At 41.5% G+C, this 19,604-nt stretch overlaps 2 protein-coding genes across 2 annotated transcripts in view; both read right to left on the bottom strand.

The window, feature by feature from the left end:
- The window catches only part of basp1 (brain abundant, membrane attached signal protein 1), a 360,963-nt gene that overhangs the window by 194,163 nt on the left and 147,196 nt on the right, over window positions 1–19,604 (bottom strand). The gene's annotated exons all lie outside the window — the stretch shown is intronic.
- On the bottom strand, window positions 1,642–18,307 carry marchf11 (membrane-associated ring finger (C3HC4) 11). Its single transcript, XM_084008850.1, has 4 exons — window positions 17,206–18,307; window positions 9,412–9,567; window positions 6,319–6,511; window positions 1,642–2,909 (listed from the first exon to the last, which is right to left on the bottom strand). Exons 1-4 carry the CDS (start codon window positions 17,590–17,592, stop codon window positions 2,587–2,589), a joined length of 1,059 nt encoding a protein of 352 aa, XP_083864976.1. The 5' UTR covers window positions 17,593–18,307; the 3' UTR covers window positions 1,642–2,586.

The raw sequence follows: 19,604 nt of genomic DNA, 5'->3' as shown, positions 1-19,604 counted from the left end.
GAAGGTTCATGAGCTCATCAAATTCCTGCAAAACAAGGTCCAAAGCAGAGAGAGAGCACTTCAGCTTTCCCGACCAGGTAACACACAAAGGGACATAACACCAAATAACAGATTGTGTGCAAAGTCAAACCTTTTCAGTGAGAACAAACCTAAAAAATGGAATGTGCCTTCAGCAACTGCACTGCACACAGCCAGCAATGCCCCTCAGAACTCTGTATTCTGTGACAGTGACAACCATAAACCAGAACATTGTCCGGAGAAGTCTGTGACTGCAGACAGATGAAGGCCTAGTTGTGTAAAATAAAACAAGTGAGCTTGAGAGAGTTCCAACCACACTTTCTAGGTAGTGCCATTAAGCCTGTATACTGAATAAAGCTGGACTCATGGATCATCTTCTTCTGTCGCCCCTTGGGTCTTAATGTGAAGAAGCTACTACGGTCTCGGTGGGATCTCTCTGATAGGTAGCACTCACCGGCATTCCACAGTAAATAGCCATCATTATTTTGCCTGACAGCAAATAACCCACACTGTGTATATAAATATTCTTTATGCATTACATCCATGTTACATTCAGAAGAAATAGAAATACAGCCAACAGTAAAAGTCACATTCAAGTAATTTCTGTGCTATGCATTGAGACGTTGTCACCCAGCCTCTAAGGCACCAAAAAAAAGCAAATGACCCAAATGTCCTAGGGGCGATAACAGAACCTCAAACCCAAAACCCCACAACACAAACACCATGGGGATCCTGGAAGCTCAACAGAATGGCACACAGACGGATATTAACCCACAATTTAAGATGGCTGTATTTATACTGGCACAGTTAATCTGAGAATGCTAAAATGACATTCAAACACGTCCATATGTGCTGCCTGCATTGTTGAGTGACACTAAATCCTCAACGTCTTTCTGATATCAGTTTGTGCAACACGTTCTCACTCCATTGCGTCGAATAACACAGCTTCGTCAGGGCTCAAAAATTCAATCAATGACACTCTACGTTCCCCTAAAGCTTCACGTTAGCACGTGTCAGTGACGGCATGTTAATATATGCTTGATACATGCATGTGCCAAGTGTCTTTTAAAAATCAAACTTAAGTTAAGTTAAGGCAACAGAACTGCTTAGTTTTAGGGAAAGAGCGTAGATGACAGAGAGTAGTTTGACAAAAGTTTTTTCGAGCCGTCCCACATGGACTAGCTCTCTTTGTACCACGTTAGTTTTTAGTTAGATCAGCGTTTGTCAAATAAAATAGCTCTCATGCTAAATGAGGGTCGGTGTCAGACGCCAAGTAGCATTGACCAAGCTGCGTTATTTGATGCCTTGCAAGTGAAAACGCATTAGTTTTTGTGTCATTTACAATCTGTTTGAATCTATGAATGAATTCATCTTTCTGGGCTAAGAAAAGGTGAGACATATTTATACAAAATATGAAGCAGGTGTATCCCAAGAAACGGTGATGAAGATACAAAGTTCTCTTCATAGTCCAGCAGTTTGGGAAGGATCCAGTTTGAAACTCAAAGCTATACAAACTCTCAATACAGTTCTAAACCTGGAATAACCCTGCAGAAGAATGCTAACATGCTCAATGTTACAAAAACAGTTTGCATTTTAACATGCTAAACACTGAACATGTTTAAATGCCAACTGTAATCTGTTCATGTGCCAATTGTAGCATTTTAATTTGATAACGAACTATTACAACTGAGGCTGACGAACTGTCAGTGTCAATGTCCAACAATTGTTTTCTGATGTGTAATGTATTTCAAGCCTGGGCTGCTAGCATGGCTATTAGTCATGTTGCTATGAGTAATATGATATAGAACTGTAATATTCTGGTAATTTAGTATCAATTACAAGCACCTTCATTTGAACCAAAAGTAAACCGAGGTCAATTTTCATTCAATATTTCATTTTTGAAAATTTGAGGTGTATTAATTGAACATGACTTCGATTTTCCCAAATTACCTTTAATTCTAGGAACCTTTGTATAAATGAATGTATCAGTTCCTCTCTATGAAAGTAAACTAAGGTTAACCAGAATATCTGAAGATGGATTTAGGTAATTTGTTTCAGTACACATCAGCCCTTATGCTGTGTTCATGTCATGTGACAAAGTATTTGTCCATGTCAACATCCCAGGCATATTTAACGACTGGGAAACTATGTTCTTCTGAAAGCCCTATCATATCTGACCTAGTGCCAAACAGTGCAGAAGAAGTCCATCGCTCAACATGAGTCTCACACAGCCTACTCTGCAATCCTAAACCATGATGATCTATATGATGATGTGAACGGTCACAAGTTGTAAACCCGATCGTCTTTCCAATCACTACCTTCTATCCCACATGACATGACTGCTGCACAACTGTCAGGAAAAAGAAAGGCTATTATGGTAGTCTAACAATAAAACACAAAAGCAACAACACCTCATGTGAGTTCATTTAACTGTTGAGATTGTTTTGAGGACCGGCCCCAGAGCAGAAAACAATTCAAACTCATTTGAAAAAACATAATCTGTAATAAACTGCACAGAGAAGCCCAGATTGTTCCCACCGAGTGCAAACCATCAGGTATTGCCTGGTGTTATACCGATGTTACACGAATGACTACTTCTCCTGAGTCACTGTCCTGGCTGAGGTTGTTTCGGGGCACCAGGCCAGGGCAAAAGGGGGCTAAACAGAGGCAGGTCCATGGTTGCGGTCTCAGCTGGGTGGGGCTTAACGGGCCATTGGGCCCAAAGGTGGCCAGAGGCAACCAAAGCGTCCTGTTGGCCAGGGAGGAATGGCCGGTGCTCGTCTCCTCCATGTCCTTTGCTTTATCGTAGCTCTGAACATCCCAGTGGAGGTTGACGGCCCGCCAGCGCATGAAGACGTTGTACACTGCTGTCCCCTCGTGGACAATCAAGCCTGTCGCAAGGACAAAAACATGGGAAATGTTGATCCTCTGATACTGACACATTTTTAGGTACTTTTAAACAAATTTTTAGTTGGCAAGCTCCAAGAAATATTCTTCATAAGGTATTGTAATTTCTTCCACATGCCTCATCATATTCTATTCTATCTATTTTATGGTTTCTTCAGTTTACAAGAACGTCCTTCACAGACAAAACCGTTTACATGAGTGGCTTTAGAGAAAAATGGCAAAGACAGTGCTGAAGTTAGGACATTTTCAAACAATACCTCCTCCCCTCCAATATTTTAAATAATAACCAATTATATTGACTGTTATAAGAAATGCCTTGATATAGATTTATTCCTTCACCTTGATATTATCTCTTATTTTTTACATGACTTTTAATGACATTACTTTTAATCACATATTATCCCTTCCACATATAAATCATGCTACCGGTAAGTCCCCATAGACAGTATTAAGTTTGACTTGTGCCCGTGCACTACTCTTTGGAAATTCATTATCCCTGATTTCTATCCTGACTTTCAAGGCTTGACTCAAGTTCTGGTTCATAGGTCATGCGAAAGGCTAAGGGAAAAGTATTTGTTTGCTGCTTCTCTGGCAATGGTACATTAAAGGAATACTTACCCACAAAATGATAATGAATCACCCAGTTTTCTTTGAATTGTTGAAGAAACATTATAGGCAAGTATTATTATTCAATCACTGTAGAGGCTCCCATAAACAAATGCTTTTATCAAGAATTCAAGGAAACACTGGTGAGTATAAATAGTATTACATACACTTTAAAAAACAGGATAATTTACTGCAAACCTGGGACACAAATTACAACAAAGATTCTATAGTGAAGTGCAGTCAAAGTGAAAACCAAGACATACTTCTAGATTCAGTGTGACATTTTCTGAGGATATTATTATCCCTTTTCACTGCAAATAAATTGCTTAGAAATCAGAAAAAAGCTCCTCCCAACACCAGACCTTGCCTAGCAATCAAAATGTTTTCATGATTCCTTAAGGATCAAAGTTTTCCAGTGATAGTTGATTGTACACCCATGGGTTCATATGGGTGCAAACATGAATTGCTAATGGTGAATTCAGCTGTTATAATGTTGCACAAATTGCCAGAATGTGAAAAAAAAAAAGACATTAAACAAAACAGGGCATACGTTATAGACAGCATATCCCACTAAAGCCATGGCAATATGTTCATGTCCCGTACCAGGCTAAAACACAGGTGTACACACCTGTATAAACATGAGCGGATGCACATTCGGCTGGTAGACAAGCAGCCTGTGAATGACAATGAAGCACTCATGAAGCCTAACAAGCTATGACTTCAGCGCTGTGCCTGAAGCTAATGCTCTGCAACTGTGCTACAGATTTAGTCTTATGTAACCTAGACAGAGAAAAATGTGAAGTCATATTATTTATTGCACAAATTAAATCCGTGTTAAGCTCCTGCCAATCAGCATCATAAACAACCTGACATGGTAGTCAAACATTTCCATGCTGGTGAAAAAAAGCTCATAAATGGCTATATTTCTTATGAAAACTTAACTTTGCCAAGTAATTGGTAACTTTTACAGAGGTGCAATAGAAAGCATCCCGACTGGTAACATTGCACACTGGCGCACGGCCCAGGACAGGTCTCTACAGAAGAGTTAGGGTTAAAGCTCCGAGAAAAACATTGGTAACATCTACGTCCCACCACTCCCACTTCTGTCTGCCTCACCCACTTTACCACTCTCTCCACTGAAGATGTCCATAAAGTAATTATGCCTAACCATGCCAACACCTGCCACCTTGACCCCATTCCTTCTTCCCTTATCAACACCTCTCTCACTTCAGGCCTTACTGATATGCTCCCACTACATAAGCCTTCTAGACCACTAAGATCTTCTGAGACCAATCTGTTAGTGATTCCCAGAGTAAACAACAATCACAAGAGAGCATCATTTAGTCACTATGCAACAAATAGCTGGAATAAACTTCCTGAAGATGTAAGACTTGCCCCAACTCTGACCACTTTTAAAACTAGACTGAAAACTTTTATGTTCACCATAGCTTTCTGCTAAATCTTTTAATGTCTGCACTGTTTTTAATTATTGCAAATATGTTTTTATTCTCCTTTCTTTCTGTAATGCATTTTTAAATTTGCCTTTATTTTCTTTTAATTCTTCTATTTTTTTTCACTTTGTTGTATGATGTGAAGCACTTTGAGTCTGCCTTGTGTATGAAATGTGCTATACAAATAAAGTTGCCTTGCCTTGCCTTATTCCAGTGTCCTGCAAAATTTCTAGAGTCAAGCTTCTCCTTAAGAAATCTACCCTAGACACCACTGACATCCAGAACTACAGACCGGTATCTCTTCCGTCATTCCTTTCTAAAACCCTGGAACGTGCCATCTTTAACCAACTGTCCTATCTCTCACAAAACAACCTGCTTGACCCACATCAGTCATGTGTCAAGACTGCACACTCCCCTGAGATGGCCCTCCTCATGTTGATGGAGTCCCTCTCATCTGTTCTCATTCTCCGCAACCTGTCTGTGGTGTTCGACACCCTGAACCACCAGATCCTCCTTTCCACTCTTGCTGAACTTGGCATCGATGACTAGGTGCTATCATGGTTTTGTTGCCTAAACCTAACGTGATTTTGTTGTCTAAACCTAACGTGGTTTTGTTGTCTAAACCTAACGTGATTTTGTTGTCTAAACCTAACATGGTTTTGTTGTCTAAACCTAACGTGGTTTTGTTGCCTAAACCTAACGTGATTTTGTTGTCTAAACCTAACGTTGGTTTTGTTGGCTAAACCTAACATGATTTTGTTGTCTAAACCTAACGTGGTTTTGTTGGCTAAACCTAACATGGTTTTGTTGTCTAAACCTAACGTGATTTTGTTGTCTAAACCTAACGTGGTTTTGTTGTCTAAACCTAACTTGGTTTTGTTGTCTAAACCTAACGTGGTTTTGTTGCCTAAACCTAACGTGATTTTGTTGTCTAAACCTAACGTGATTTTGTTGTCTAAACCTAACGTGGTTTTGTTGTCTAAACCTAACTTGGTTTTGTTGTCTAAACCTAACGTGGTTTTGTTGCCTAAACCTAACGTGATTTTGTTGTCTAAACCTAACGTTGGTTTTGTTGGCTAAACCTAACGTGATTTTGTTGTCTAAACCTAACGTGGTTTTGTTGGCTAAACCTAACATGGTTTTGTTGGCTAAACCTAACATGCTTTGGTTGGCTAAACCTAACATGCCCAACAATTTAAGACCTTAAAACCTAACTAAGAGATTTTGACTAAAAATCGTGCAGATACGAACTGAAATGCATTAGTTTGAAACCATTTTGTTGACCAGGGAAAATTCTTTACGTTCTGCTAATGACAGCTGCATGACTCATTCTCACCTACGCAGACCAGGTCCATGAAGCCGTACATGCCGTAGCAGATCTGGAAGAGGACATCGCGGCGCTGCCAGATGGCCTGCGGGCTGAGAGCTGACCACAGTAGCCAGGAGATGCTGGCCACCAGGAAGAGAGAGCCCAGGAACACGGCAATTATTTGCACCTTCTCCACCAGGGTTATGGTGATAGACTGCCACTGCATACAAAGAGGAGAGAGAACCCATAGGACATTACATTTTCTGACCTGCCACTTCACCCTCGAAACATAACTCACCATGCAGTTTTGTTGTGTGGGAACATCATTTTTAGGAGACCCGGCTTACAGCCATCAAAATGAACTCACTGAGCATCACAGCCAGGCTCTGTTTCCATTAGACTTTTTATAGTATAATGTCCAGTAACCTTTTCCTTTGCTACTAAGAGAAAACAATCTTTCTGACAACAATAGATGCCTATCAGGAAAATATATGTTTTGCAGTATTTTTTGGACAAAGCAATTCAATTATATTTATAGTGTCATATCACACCAAAGGTTATCTCACCATTTACACCTTTAACCACAAGAAAAATTGTTGATGCTTAGCATGTGATTGTGAAACTGCAAAGTGCGTGTTTCAGAAGAAAAGAATGCAGAACGAGGGGACAGAAAGCAGAGCGCTCTGCTGAGCCTCAGCTGTGTGTTTGTTCAATCTGCCTATGACTCAAGTCCCATCTGGAGTGAACAGACTTGAAAAGGCCTGAATGTTCTTTAGGGAAATAAACAATCCAGAATGTAGATATTTTAAGCCGCGGGAGTCTCTGTTCAGCTTTGGAGGAAACAAGGACTGAAGGAATCCTGACACTCAACACTGACAGCAGAGACCTGAAGAGGAAACGGAGACACTCTGCAGGTTCACAACTTTGCCGCGAGCAACCAAAGAGCAACATCATAATGTCTCTGGGTTTGTTTGTTTGTTTTTGCAATAAACTCTCTACTACATTTCTTTAAATGCAATGTACTTTTTCAAATTGAGTTGAGCACAAACCCCTTAAAAATGCACTCGATTTTGTGTTGCACGCCCACAAAGACTCAGAGCAGCAGAGGCAGTAATTTCCTTGTTTATAGTTCTATGGCTGAAGCTTAAAAAACACTCAATCTTACACTTCCCACAATGCACCCTGCCTGTTAAGACCACACTTTCTGTTAACAACGGCCATGCTAGCGGCTCTGAGGTTGTAATGCAAACATGCTAATGTATAGCAGGTTGCCGACCGTGTTAGCCATCTCAGTTGTCTTGTGAGCATGCTAACATTTGCTAAGACTACAATTCCAGTGATCTTGATCATGGTGTTGGATAAACACAAACCAGAGCGATATTTCACAAGCCCAAATGTTTTTGTTATTAATGAAAACTATGTAGGCCTATAAGGCTTATCAAGATTTTTTTTTAATTTAGCAGCTGTTTTTACTTGTGTGTGTGTTTCATGGGTAAAAAGGTTGAAATGTTCACTTGTGGCCGATTCGTCCAGTTATTTCTATGAGTGATAATTCATTCTTAAAAAAAATAATACTAATAAGCTGCTTTTAAAAATGTGTTTATTTAGAGAGTGAAGGAGAATAAAAAAGTTAGATAATAATAGAGTAAAGGCACTTCTACGTTTGAGTATTGTAGTCGAGTTTAAGGGGGCCATTTTGCACAGGTACCTAACGTGGTTTTGTTGGCTAAACCTAACGTGGTTTTGTTGTCTAAACCTAACATGGTTTTGTTGTCTAAACCTAACATGGTTTTGTTGTCTAAACCTAACGTGGTTTTGTTGTCTAACCCTAACATGGTTTTGTTGGCTAAACTTAACGTGGTTTTGTTGTCTAAACCTAACATGGTTTTGTTGGCTAAACCTAACGTGGTTTTGTTGTCTAAACCTAACTTGGTTTTGTTGTCTAACCCTAACATGGTTTTGTTGGCTAAACCTAACGTGGTTTTGTTGTCTAAACCTAACATGGTTTTGTTGGCTAAACCTAACGTGGTTTTGTTGTCTAAACCTAACGTGGTTTTGTTGTCTAAACCTAAGCAGCTGTTTTTACTTGTGCGTGTGTTTCATGTGTAAAAAGGTTGAAATGTTCACTTGTGGCCGATTCGTCCAGTTATTTCTATGAGTGATAAGTCATTCTTAAAAAAAATAATACTAATAAGCTGCTTTTAAATAAATGTGTTTATTTAGAGAGTGAAGGAGAATAAAAAAGTTAGATAATAATAGAGTAAAGGCACTTCTACGTTTGAGTATTGTAGTCGAGTTTAAGGGGGCCATTTTGCACAGGTAGGTTTCTTCGTTGTCAGTTTGCCAATGAAACTGCTTTTACCAGTTCGGCTCTGTGTGGCCGTTTCCTGCCACCTGAGAAGCTGCTGTATTTCTGAGCATCATTAATCCAACTGGTGGGTCGATACATCAACGACTGTAAAAACAATCCTATGTTAATGCCTCCATAATAATTTAGAGAGCATGCTCGGAGAGATAAAACTGTAACCTCACATTATGGCTGTAAAAAAAAACAGTAAAAAAGCCAGAGAGGATATAATGGCTGCAGTTTGATGTCACATCACTTGTCAGGCATTTAATATGAAGTGAGTGTTCTTTGGGAAGAAGAGCCCTCTTCTGCTTTGTCATTGCTATCCACAAGTTCTCAGTTTATCATTTAAACCCCCATCTTCAAATAAGGTATGTGTTCCAACATTTGACTTCAATCATACAGAACTGCATCATTTATAATCATACTGTATATCAACCAGGAAGAGACTCAAAATACAAAGACATATTAAGCAACTACGAAGAGACACTAAATGACCACAAAGAGAAAAATATTACAAAGAGACACAAAACAACTATGAAATGAGACAACATTACCACAAAGAGACACAAAACAGCCACAAAAAGACATTTTACTTCACTGTTAAAAAGGGAAGTAGGTGTGTTTCCCAGGGTGACCATATCTTCCCGCCCGTGTGCCGTTTCTCCCTGCCATCTCCACCAAACAGTCCAATAACTGCTGCAACTTGAATCCGAGACAAGCTGACCCAGAATATCTGCTGCTGTTTTGAGGTCACCTTTCCAGTATTTTACCTGCCACGGTGTCTTCATGTTGATGGCGATGACGTGGAAGCGATAGCAGCAGAGCTCGCAGGTCCAGCAGCCTCGCTCACTGATCCACTTTAGCAGACAGTGCTGGTGGGTGTAACGCACCGAGCCGTCACACCGACACGGATTCAGCAGGTCGCCCTGGAGACCAGAGAGAGGCCAAAGGTCAAATATGAACAAAGATTCATCCATAAGAACCCAGACCCATTTGTCCTTAAAGGAAAGCACATATCATTAATAATCTAATAAATTGAACATTATATTTTATGCTTACATTTATTTAAAATTCAACAACAACAAAAAATCCAAACTATTTTCAACTGTTATTGTCCTATTATACTCTTATTGTGATAAAACGCTGACATTCTGTCACAACCAGACTTTGGGAGTAACATAATACAAAGAACGGCGTTACATAATTAGGATACAAAAAAGGTAACTTTATTCCCCTACAGTTACAGGGAAAAAAGAGGGGGAAAATGTATTAGCAGGATACAATTTTAAAATAATGTAAAATGAGATTTTTGTGTAGGCTAATCATGTTTTATAATTCATTTTTTTATTGTGCACCATACCATACATCATGGTTCGATATACGATATACGTCATACGCATACTCTTACGAAAACTTCACAAGACTTCACGAGAGCACTGGTCTGCAGTGAAATATTTTCTAGTTCAAGAATGCTTTCTTTAGCTAGAAATATAGACAATATTTTGTCTCCAAGGCTGAAAAAGGAAACAACCTCAACATGCAGAACAGTAGCCTATCAGCGCTGAAAATACAGTCAGTATCCAAAGACTCAACAAGTAATGGAAAGTAATCAATTTGCATTACTTTAACATGATGATATTTGTATTAGGTAACTGGCTTACTTACTGACTTACTTACTTACTTAGTATTTATATCATAATTCATTTTTAAATTAACCCTCCCAACCAACAGTTTAAAGGCAACACAGATCGTGTTATTAAAGCTTTAGAATTGTTCAATGTGTTGAAACTTGCTAAGAAACCAAAGACAAGCTTTTTGAAGTTAGCTCATTCTGTCAAATGTTCATATTTGTGTCACTGAGGGACTTCATGAGTTAAAACTGTGTCACCATGGATTCTTAAAAAGATTGAACCAGTGTTACTACATGTTATTGTCCATTGACAACATCAGCCACCGAGCTCACATAAAGCTCTACCATGTTTACTAAAAGTGCTTGATTTTTGAGTGTTTGTTTACCTTTAGTCCAGATTCAAGAAACATTAAAGAATGTAGCTGAAAATATGTATCAAGTATAATTAAAACTCTCCTTCTAGCTCAAATTGTAGTTCTACATTCAGTTCTTGTAAGGAACTATTTTTCCTGCTCAACACATTCTGCTCAACTTTCTGCTTGGCTCTGTTGTGATTGACAGCTCAGAGGGTGGAACCAAAGTATAAAGGAGGTCAACGATTGGCTTGTGTGAGTTTCAGGCTCCAACAGGTACGGCTCATACAAGCTTGTTTATCTTGCTGGTTCCTGGTTATAAAGTCCATTTAGGGTATTTTGACCAATGGGAGGCAGCCAAGGGAACATGTGTCGCTTGTCCTGATAGTGTGCTTCTTATTGCGGTCGGCGTACACCGAGATGAGACTCTCTTGAATGGCTAGCTCCACCCGGCCACTAACGTCAACTGGAAGCTGGACATACCAACAATTGAACCCAGAACCTGCTTCTAGTTGCAGACGCAGACGTGATTTGATATCAATGTGCAAATGTTAATGGCTTTTATTGGAATAATACAGTCATTTTAAATAAAATAAACAATGTGGGGATTTTCACAAGGTTGAATAACATAAACCCAGAGACTAAACAGTCTCGTAGAGGGATTTTACACACCGTTTCAACATGAATGGTAGTGAAAACAGGGAGGCTGAGCTCTACCAAAGTAAACACTGCAGACTTTAGCCACTTTCACGCTGCCTTTTCGTTGCAGGAATATCTTCTATTCCTTTTTTCCGCCCCGTCATCAGTGTAAGCGCTACCGAGACGGGAAGGGGTGACAGATTGTTACGCCTCTGAGATAGCCAGAAGGCCTCTATTTGAATGGAGCAAGCTGGCGAGCTGGAAAATACATGACGTGGTGAAGACATGTTACCAGGGCGACGCACTGCCGGTGAATTCACAAGCTTAAAGAGTATATCCCAAGAAGATAAAAAGTAGTTGCTCGTACGAGGCTGCCATTGTACGCATTGACATGTTTAGGATGCACAGCAACTTCGCTTGCAGTTGAAGCGTCATCTTTCATTGTTGCTTGCATGCAATTGAGCTAATCAGATTTCCGACGCTCATTTAACACGTCACGCAGCCAGCAGCGAGACAGTTATCACAGTAAACAGCTCAGTTATCTCCAACAACAACGTATCCAACGAGTCAATTAAACAAGTTGATGCAAACAGATGCTTCACTTAGAGTTTTGCTGTCTATTTGGGGTGAAGTTTGATTAAACTTGTTTTAAAATCATTGCAGTAATTTAAGAAAGCTTTGAGGCTCTGCAGATAGATTTGGACACCATAACAAGCTACAAATACATGCATAAGTATAAGTACAGTTAAATGGTGGTGTGATAAAATCCTGCTCTTTTTAAATCAGTTGGGAAGATAGATGCAGAAGGAATTAAAACTGTCCTGGTTTCAACAATCAGCACAGATGAAGGCGATTTCTGCCCGTTTCATCATATGAACAGCTTTAAAGAAGCTTTCCTTTTGCACAAATAGAACAATGTAACATGGAGGCGGCGAAACAAAGACCGATGCGATATTTATATTCATGTCTCGTCTGGTGTTTCAATTACCTTCGCCGCTTTCTGTAATACCAGTGGCCCGATCTTAAAGAAACTCTCTCGCTTTTTGAGGTCGATATTAGAAGTGTCTCATGAGTGTTAATCTCACATCCATTTTCAAGGTCCATTTTCAAGGTCTATATATCAACCTTCCCGTCATCCAACCCGTGTTTTCAGGCCACAGCTTCGCTTTTTCTTCCAGCGGGTCATACATCAAAGGAAAATACACAACTTGTTCACCAGAGGGCTTTTCCAGCATCAGATCCACGATCATTTCTCAAAGATACAACAGTCGCCGATATGAATGATGCAGCATGGCATTAATCATCACATCTGGTGTTTCTGTTTTCTTCCTCGAGGCAGTCCTCAAGCATCCATTACTGTAGCTTTGACCTGCCGGCAGGACTGTGAGTGGCATATTAATAGTATATTAAGGTCAGTGGTCAGGCAGCTCGTTTTTCATCATGTCATATTAACCTTGTGGGTTTAAGAGGACCTAGGAGGCCTTTCGCCTGAATGAACTGAAGCGGGTGAAGCAGTGATTGATAAAACGGACATCACAAAGGGTTTTAAATTTGTTTCTGAAAGCTCTAGGCGCAGCAGTTTTTAATCACTTACACTGCAAGAACAACTAACCAGAAAATGCCTGTACATTGAACATTACGTTTTCTAGGACACTATTATCAGTAGTTTGTCAGGATCGGGGGTGTGATCCAGAAAGCAGGTTTTCCAGAAACTCTGAGTTTGTTAACCCTGAGAAGAGGGACACTTTGAGTTTTCCGTTCCAGAAAGAGAGGTAACTCAACCTTTAGGTCAGTTACCATAGTAACTGACTCTGTGAACCTAACCTGCTCGCTGGCAGGTTAGGTTCAACAAACCCTGAGTTTCTCCATTTCCGGAATCTGAACCAACTCTGAAAAAAATGTGCAGTCCTTTCCTCGTCACCCTAATCGATATGGAAATAAAAGTGATTCTAGCAGCTTTACGTCGGGAGAGGATTTTGATTACTTAGAAGGAAATTACCGTTTTCCTACCAATCACATATCTAAACAATATCCTCCGACATTTTTGACATTTCATATCGCGGACATAATCCAGATTCTTTGCAGAGCTCTTTAGGTTTTTTGCGAACGGGAGTTTTCTGAAAAATTACATTTCTTTGTTGAAATAGCCGCTTATATTTACTGTTTAATATGTGAAATATGATTAAAATCATATGCCTTAGTCAACGTATTTGTGCAATATTCTTATGATTAATTTTCAGCTGAAGCCACTTTCTTTTTGTGCCTGGGGGGATTACACCTACATAAAAATTATTATTGCTAACCGTTACACCATAATGTCACTCTGTTAGACTCAGTAATATCTAATAACGCTCTCCCGGTTGCCATGGTGATTCGTAGTATCGGAGCTCCATTGATGATGGCTTTGTAGAGTCGGCAGGCACGCGCGTAACTCAAAGTTTACATACTCAGAGTTGATTGAACTAACTCAGAACTGCTGTTCTGAAACCGAAAACTCAGAGTTGCCCATCTCAGAGTTGGTCAACTCAGAGTTCAGGGTTAGGTTCAGAGTTGGTTGAGCCTGCTTTCTGGAACGGGCCCCTGATGGCGCAAACTATATGGCTTTTGGTGCAAATATACAGTACTACTGTAAATTCACCAAACACTACACAAGACGAAAGTTGCAGACTGATGAAAACTAAATAAACTGTATTTCTCTACATGCCCAACATGTCAAAATGGAGATTCATACTTAACAAAACATGCCAGATTGCTGCCTTTTATAATGCTTATAAACCTGATTGGTGTGTATATAATTAAGCATTTCGCACCTGATGGCTGTTTGGAACCAAGTGTTTGGAAAGTGTGGTAATTTCAGTGAATTGCTTTGGTATTGCAAGGAAGTGACATCGTGATAAATTTCAGTGTGTAATACGAGTGTGTTTAGTGTTTTGGAAATCGCTGTGTAATGTTTTGCAAAAAATGTGATGTTGATAATGTGCTTATAGTTGTGCTAATTTGAGCTGGTGTTGCTCCTTGTGTTAACAGTTTTGCTGACTGTGTAAACCTTTTGATTTTAGTGTGTAAGCCGTTGAATAAAACTGTGAGAATGAACTGTCAAGTTCAACTGTGATCAACACTGAAAACAGCAATCCACTGATACCGATTTGGCCTTTTTATGGTGTTAAATAACATCTCATTCTCCCTCTTATCTGCTCAGACATGAATATTTTAAAGTGTCAAATATCTATTTTGCAATCTTCTTCAACTGGTGAGCTTGCTCAGCCTGTGGGCCTCGTATCAAAATCAAATATGAGTCTGGCCCCGGAGGCAGAGCTATTAGATTAACTCTGCTAATAGTCTATAGCCCACGTTCAGGAGACAGGATATTCACTTAGGCATTTACTGCCCTGACTCCTCTCTTTCCCTTAAGCTCCGGCGGGGATGAATCGTCCCTCATCGAGGCTTGCTGTCACGGGCCAAATAGGCCTGCAGAGTGTCAGATTTCACAGACGGGTGGACAGAGTGTCCATTTGTCCCTGCAGGTCCGCATCTGTCCGTCCACCTCCAGGAAGACTTGCAGTCAGAGCGATGCATCACTTGGGGTTGATATGCATCATTATGATTCAGCCGATGTCATCAACCTCTCATATGATGCATTCATTGTGTACAAGTGTGCAATAGCCTACTAGCATGGTTGTCTATGGGAAGACCTGAACTAAAATGGACTCTACACAGGAATTTATATAAACAAAAAATGTTATAATAATACAACAGTACCATTGTTGTTGTAGTATTATAGCTGTTTTGTTTTCAGTGGAGAGTTTTGCTGTTTCTTGGTACGAACTACGTACTATTTTCATGTCTATTCATCCCCCTCATCTCGTGCTTCATGGTATCAAGCTTGTTTAGAGTTGGAACCAAAATTGAAGACTAACATTATTTAAGCTTAAAAGGCTAATTTTGTAAAACAGGGCTGCAAAACAGAATGCTCCAAGAAATGTTATTTGGATGCATTAGAGATAATTAAACACCCACGTGTCTCTTAAAGAACATATTCATGTTCATTCCCAACAGCAGAACGCTGCTACTGCTGCTCTGAACTGTTTGGCCAATCAGAGATTAAATATCAGAAACATGAAACCTGCTTCAAAGTCGGAGTGCTTACAAGCAACTTTTCTGCACTCTCAATAGTGTTTGATTCTTTCCACTTTCAAAGACCCTTTTGGAGAAACCATCTTAGGTTTCCCCTTAGTGAGTTATTTAGGAAAATTAGACAAAAAGACAAAAAGGGGGTAGCTTTGTCCAACCAGTGAAACGTAGTCATATATCTGATGTCTGACTATGTGACATTTGTCGAATTCACTACTTGTGAAACAACCATTTGTTTGTAATGCTATATTCTGGAAACATTTAAGATGGAAATTGAATGATCATGACTCATGTTGAACCTCCAGTTCGGAAAAAGTGAACCCAACGCTGAAGTGCCTTAAACTTGCATTCTCTCTACTGGCCATCAGGGGCCGACTCCTCTGGTAGGAAAAAGAGAATGATTGTATAGAAGTCTATGAGAAAATGAGCCTACTTCTCTCCTGATTTATTATCTCAGTAAACATTGTAAATATAAGTTTATGATCTCAATCTCTAGTTCAGAGTCTTCTTCAATAAACCATGATGTTCATTTAGTACATTATGGTCCATTTAGTGTCAAATACATCACAAAGCAGCGGATGCTTTAGAGCGGGACTAGGCCTACCTTCTGATTGACAGGTCACTACCAATGTAATTAGCTACTCAGAAGACTTTAACACTTAACTGTAAAGTTGACCTTGTATTATGAAGCTAACTTTGTCAGCAGCTTCACACCAGAATCCAGATGGATCCAGATCCAGTAAGGTTGCTGCTCAGGGTGTTGCTCTGCCACGGGTATTTATCAGAACCACATAAAAACTGCACTCCACAAACCAATGGGTGATGTCACTACGTACACTTCATGCATACAGTTTATGGTCTGACCACAATGTGCTGAGCTGTAAACGTCAGTTTTAAAAGTAAGAAGGTCAGATGTTGGGAGCTCCGGACCTCAGATTATAATGCTATTGGTCGTTTCTGTGAGAGGGTATTATGGTCATGGAGGAAGTCTCACGTGGATCCTGTTAAATCTCCCTCTGGCTCATGTGGTGTCAGTTTTTAAAGGATTGTAGCCCTCTATGAGGGATCATCATGTTAGGTTTCAGCTGCTTTACGCCTTTTCTGTGAATATTACTGACTGCATTTTAATATTTTAGTTTCTCAAGGGAGGCCTCATGTTAGTTGCTTTAATACTGTTAGTAACCTGGCTTTTTTTCCCCCTTATCTTAGAAGATGTTCATATCGGTTAAATGCAACCGAGCAAGAAGGACAAATCACCTTCAGTGTACAAGCACAAGGGATTGTAATTGAAATGTAGCGGAGCAAAGCTTATTCAGTTCCTTTCCAGGATTCACATGTCAGCTGTCAATTAGTAAGATGCTGATTTCCCTCATCACGCTCCGCTGCTGACGTGGCTGAGCGCTGTCCGTGGTGCTGAAGTCGCTGGAGCGGCTCTAAGACTGCATGAGTCAAATACTAACTTTTCTCTTGTTGGTTTGTTTGAATTATGATTATGATTAAGTATTAATCAGGTCGGTTTCCAGCACGTCACCTGTTGTGAATCAGTATATTGCCTCTGCATGGATGTGTCTGTGCCTGTGTGTCGTATTGTTGTTGTGTTTCAACTCTCGCCAGCTGTCTCAATGACAGTACCTGCCCGAATAAAGGTTATATAAAAAAAATTAGTTGCAGCAAGCGAGGACTCACCTCACCATAGGTCTGGAAACACACACACACACACACACACACACACACACACACACACACACACACACACACACACACACACACACGTGTGAACGCTTTCACCCACACGTCACCGGTGCGTTTACCTGCTCTGCGCCTTGGAAGCAGATCCGACAGCTGGGAGTGGGGATGCAGGTTTCGCTGCTGCAGTTTGAATGCATCGTCTGCTCCTTGCACGATCTGCCCCCGACCGCCTCATCCTCACCGGAGAAATTGCCCCCGTTGTTCCCCTCGCATGCATCCCCGCAGCCCCGGGCCTCCCGGTAGCCCTCTCCGTCCCCTCCCTCCTCTGCCTGCCCTGCCTCGTCCTCGTCGTCGGGGTCCCGACGTCCTTGGGAGCCGAGCGGTTCGCCTTCGTCCCAGGTGGGGCGGTGGGTGATGCTAGTGCCTCCCCTCGCCTCCCCACAAGGTGGACCCGCCTCTCCCTCCGCTGTGCTCATAATAATATGAAAAGTCGAGATACAAAATTGCATAGATGCCGCCCGACAGCTCGCACAGTATCCACCAACCACTGCGGCGCAAGATCCCAGATCACGGCGCTGTCAGCGGATATGCCTCCGCTCCGTGGATGCCGAACCGAGACGTGCTCCTGTAGCCGAACCTAGGGTGTGATAGCCCGGCAGAGCTGCGGATCGGCAGCCGGATCCCCCCGGTTCTGCGGCCCGTCGGTCAGCTGGAACCGCCTGCGCTCCGGAGACCCGGGGAGCATTTCCAAGCAGCCTCCATGCATCGCAACGGGACTCAGCGGTCCTGAAGCGCCGGATTCCCCCTCTTCCTCTCCCCTTCTTCTTCCTCCTCCTCCTCCTCCTCCTTCTCCTCTTTGGTCTCCACCGAGGAAGCTGACAGCAACACAGCAGAGGTGGAGGATGGAAGACCGTCCTCCAAACGGCACAACCCGGGATGAAAACCCACCTGACGTGGACGGGTATTCACCCTGCTGTTGTGCTCTTGAGCAAGAACCCTCAGCTGCAAGTTCTCAGACGAGTCTTGCACTCTCAGGAAGCAGAGAAGGCCATTTCCCCGGACAGATACCTAAATCAATCACATTATCATCCCATTAATATGATGGAAGAGATAACTTTCCAGACCCACACGCACGCACGCGCACGCACGCACGCACTACCTCTGAGCCGGCTGTAAGAGAGAGATGAGCACAGCAGCAGCTCGGTCCGCCCGCCTGCCACAGAGAAAAGGCTAGTCTGGTGGTGAGATGGGGAGACCCGCAGCACCCTCCCTGTGTTAAAGGGTCACCTGCTGGCTTAAAGAAAATGCCGTCATGATGAAGGGTGGTGGCTTATATCTGTGCATTTTAGAGAAGCGCTTAAAATGATGCTATGAGCTAGAAACGCTGAACAGAACATATTTGGCAGAATTCTGAAAAGTGAAGCCAATCCAAAAGTGCCTTAATCTTGCATTCTTGCTGCTGGCCATCAGGGGGCGACTCCTCTGGTTGCAACAAGAAGTCTCATTGCATGGAAGTCTATGAGAAAATGAGCCTACTTCTCTCATGATTGATTATCTCAGTAAACATTGTAAATATGAGTTGATGGTCTCAAGTCTTCTTCAATCAAATGTTTATTTAGTCAATTATGATCCGTTACAATGGGGATAGGTTAATTGATGACTCTAAATTGCCCGTAGGTGTGAATGTGAGTGTGAATGGTTGTCTGTCTCTACATGTTGGCCCTGTGATAGACTGGCGTCCTGTCCAGGTGAACCCTGCCTTCGCCCAATGACAGCTGGGATTGGCTCCAGCCCCCCGCGACCCTGAATACAGGATAAGCGGTAGAAAATGGATGGATGGATGGATGATCCGTTACAGTCAAATACACCTTAAAGCAGCGTATGTTTTAGGGCGGGGCTACCCTGTGATTGACAGGTCGCTACCACGCTACCAGTGCAGTTAGCTACTAAGCTACTAGCTACTAAGATGTTTGACCATGACCATGAATTATGAAGCTAACTTTGTTAACGGCTTCACACCAGAATCCAGATGGATCCAGATCCAGTAAGGTTGCTCGGCTGCTTGTGCTGCATCCACAGTCCAAATATGGTCACTCCCTTAACTGGTTGCAAAAATTCCAAGATGGGGATGGTTGAAATGCTGAAGCCAAGGCTTCAAAAGCGTAGTCCGCCAACCAATGGGTGATGTCACCACGACTACTTGTCATATTAACAACAGTAGCTGTTATTGGTGCTTATAGTTTCTTATTGTGGTTCAGGGTTCAGTTATTGGTCTTGCTGAAGAATCATAGCGATCCTGGAGGCGGTCACAGTGTTGCTATTTGAGAGACACCCGATGGTGTTCCAGAGGTGTTTAACGAGTTTCTCTAGATGTTTTATGGGTAATGAAGGGGTTCCAATGGTCTCTAAGAGGGTTTCTAAATGTCTATCAGGACTCCCTGCCCCCATGAGAAGCTAAATCATACTCCTCCTTCTATCCATTACGGGAAGTTGGCACTCATAAAAGCAGCATGATCAGAAA

The sequence above is a fragment of the Eutrigla gurnardus genome, assembly GCF_963514095.1.
Source record: "Eutrigla gurnardus genome assembly, chromosome: 4".
NCBI lineage: Eukaryota > Metazoa > Chordata > Actinopteri > Perciformes > Triglidae > Eutrigla > Eutrigla gurnardus.
Note: the sequence above shows the minus strand (reverse complement) of the source record. Positions and strands in the feature narration are given on the sequence as shown.

Excerpts from the sequence above, each read along its gene's own strand:
- marchf11 (XM_084008850.1), bottom strand. The coding sequence starts at position 17,592 with ATGCAATTTTGTATCTCGACTTTTCATATTATTATGAGCACAGCGGAG. Across the intron at positions 9,568-17,205 it reads GCTTCCAAGGCGCAGAGCAG|GGCGACCTGCTGAATCCGTG; the intron begins GTAAACGCACCG and ends TCTGGTCTCCAG. Across the intron at positions 2,910-6,318 it reads CATGGACCTGGTCTGCGTAG|GCTTGATTGTCCACGAGGGG; the intron begins GTGAGAATGAGT and ends TCCTTGCGACAG.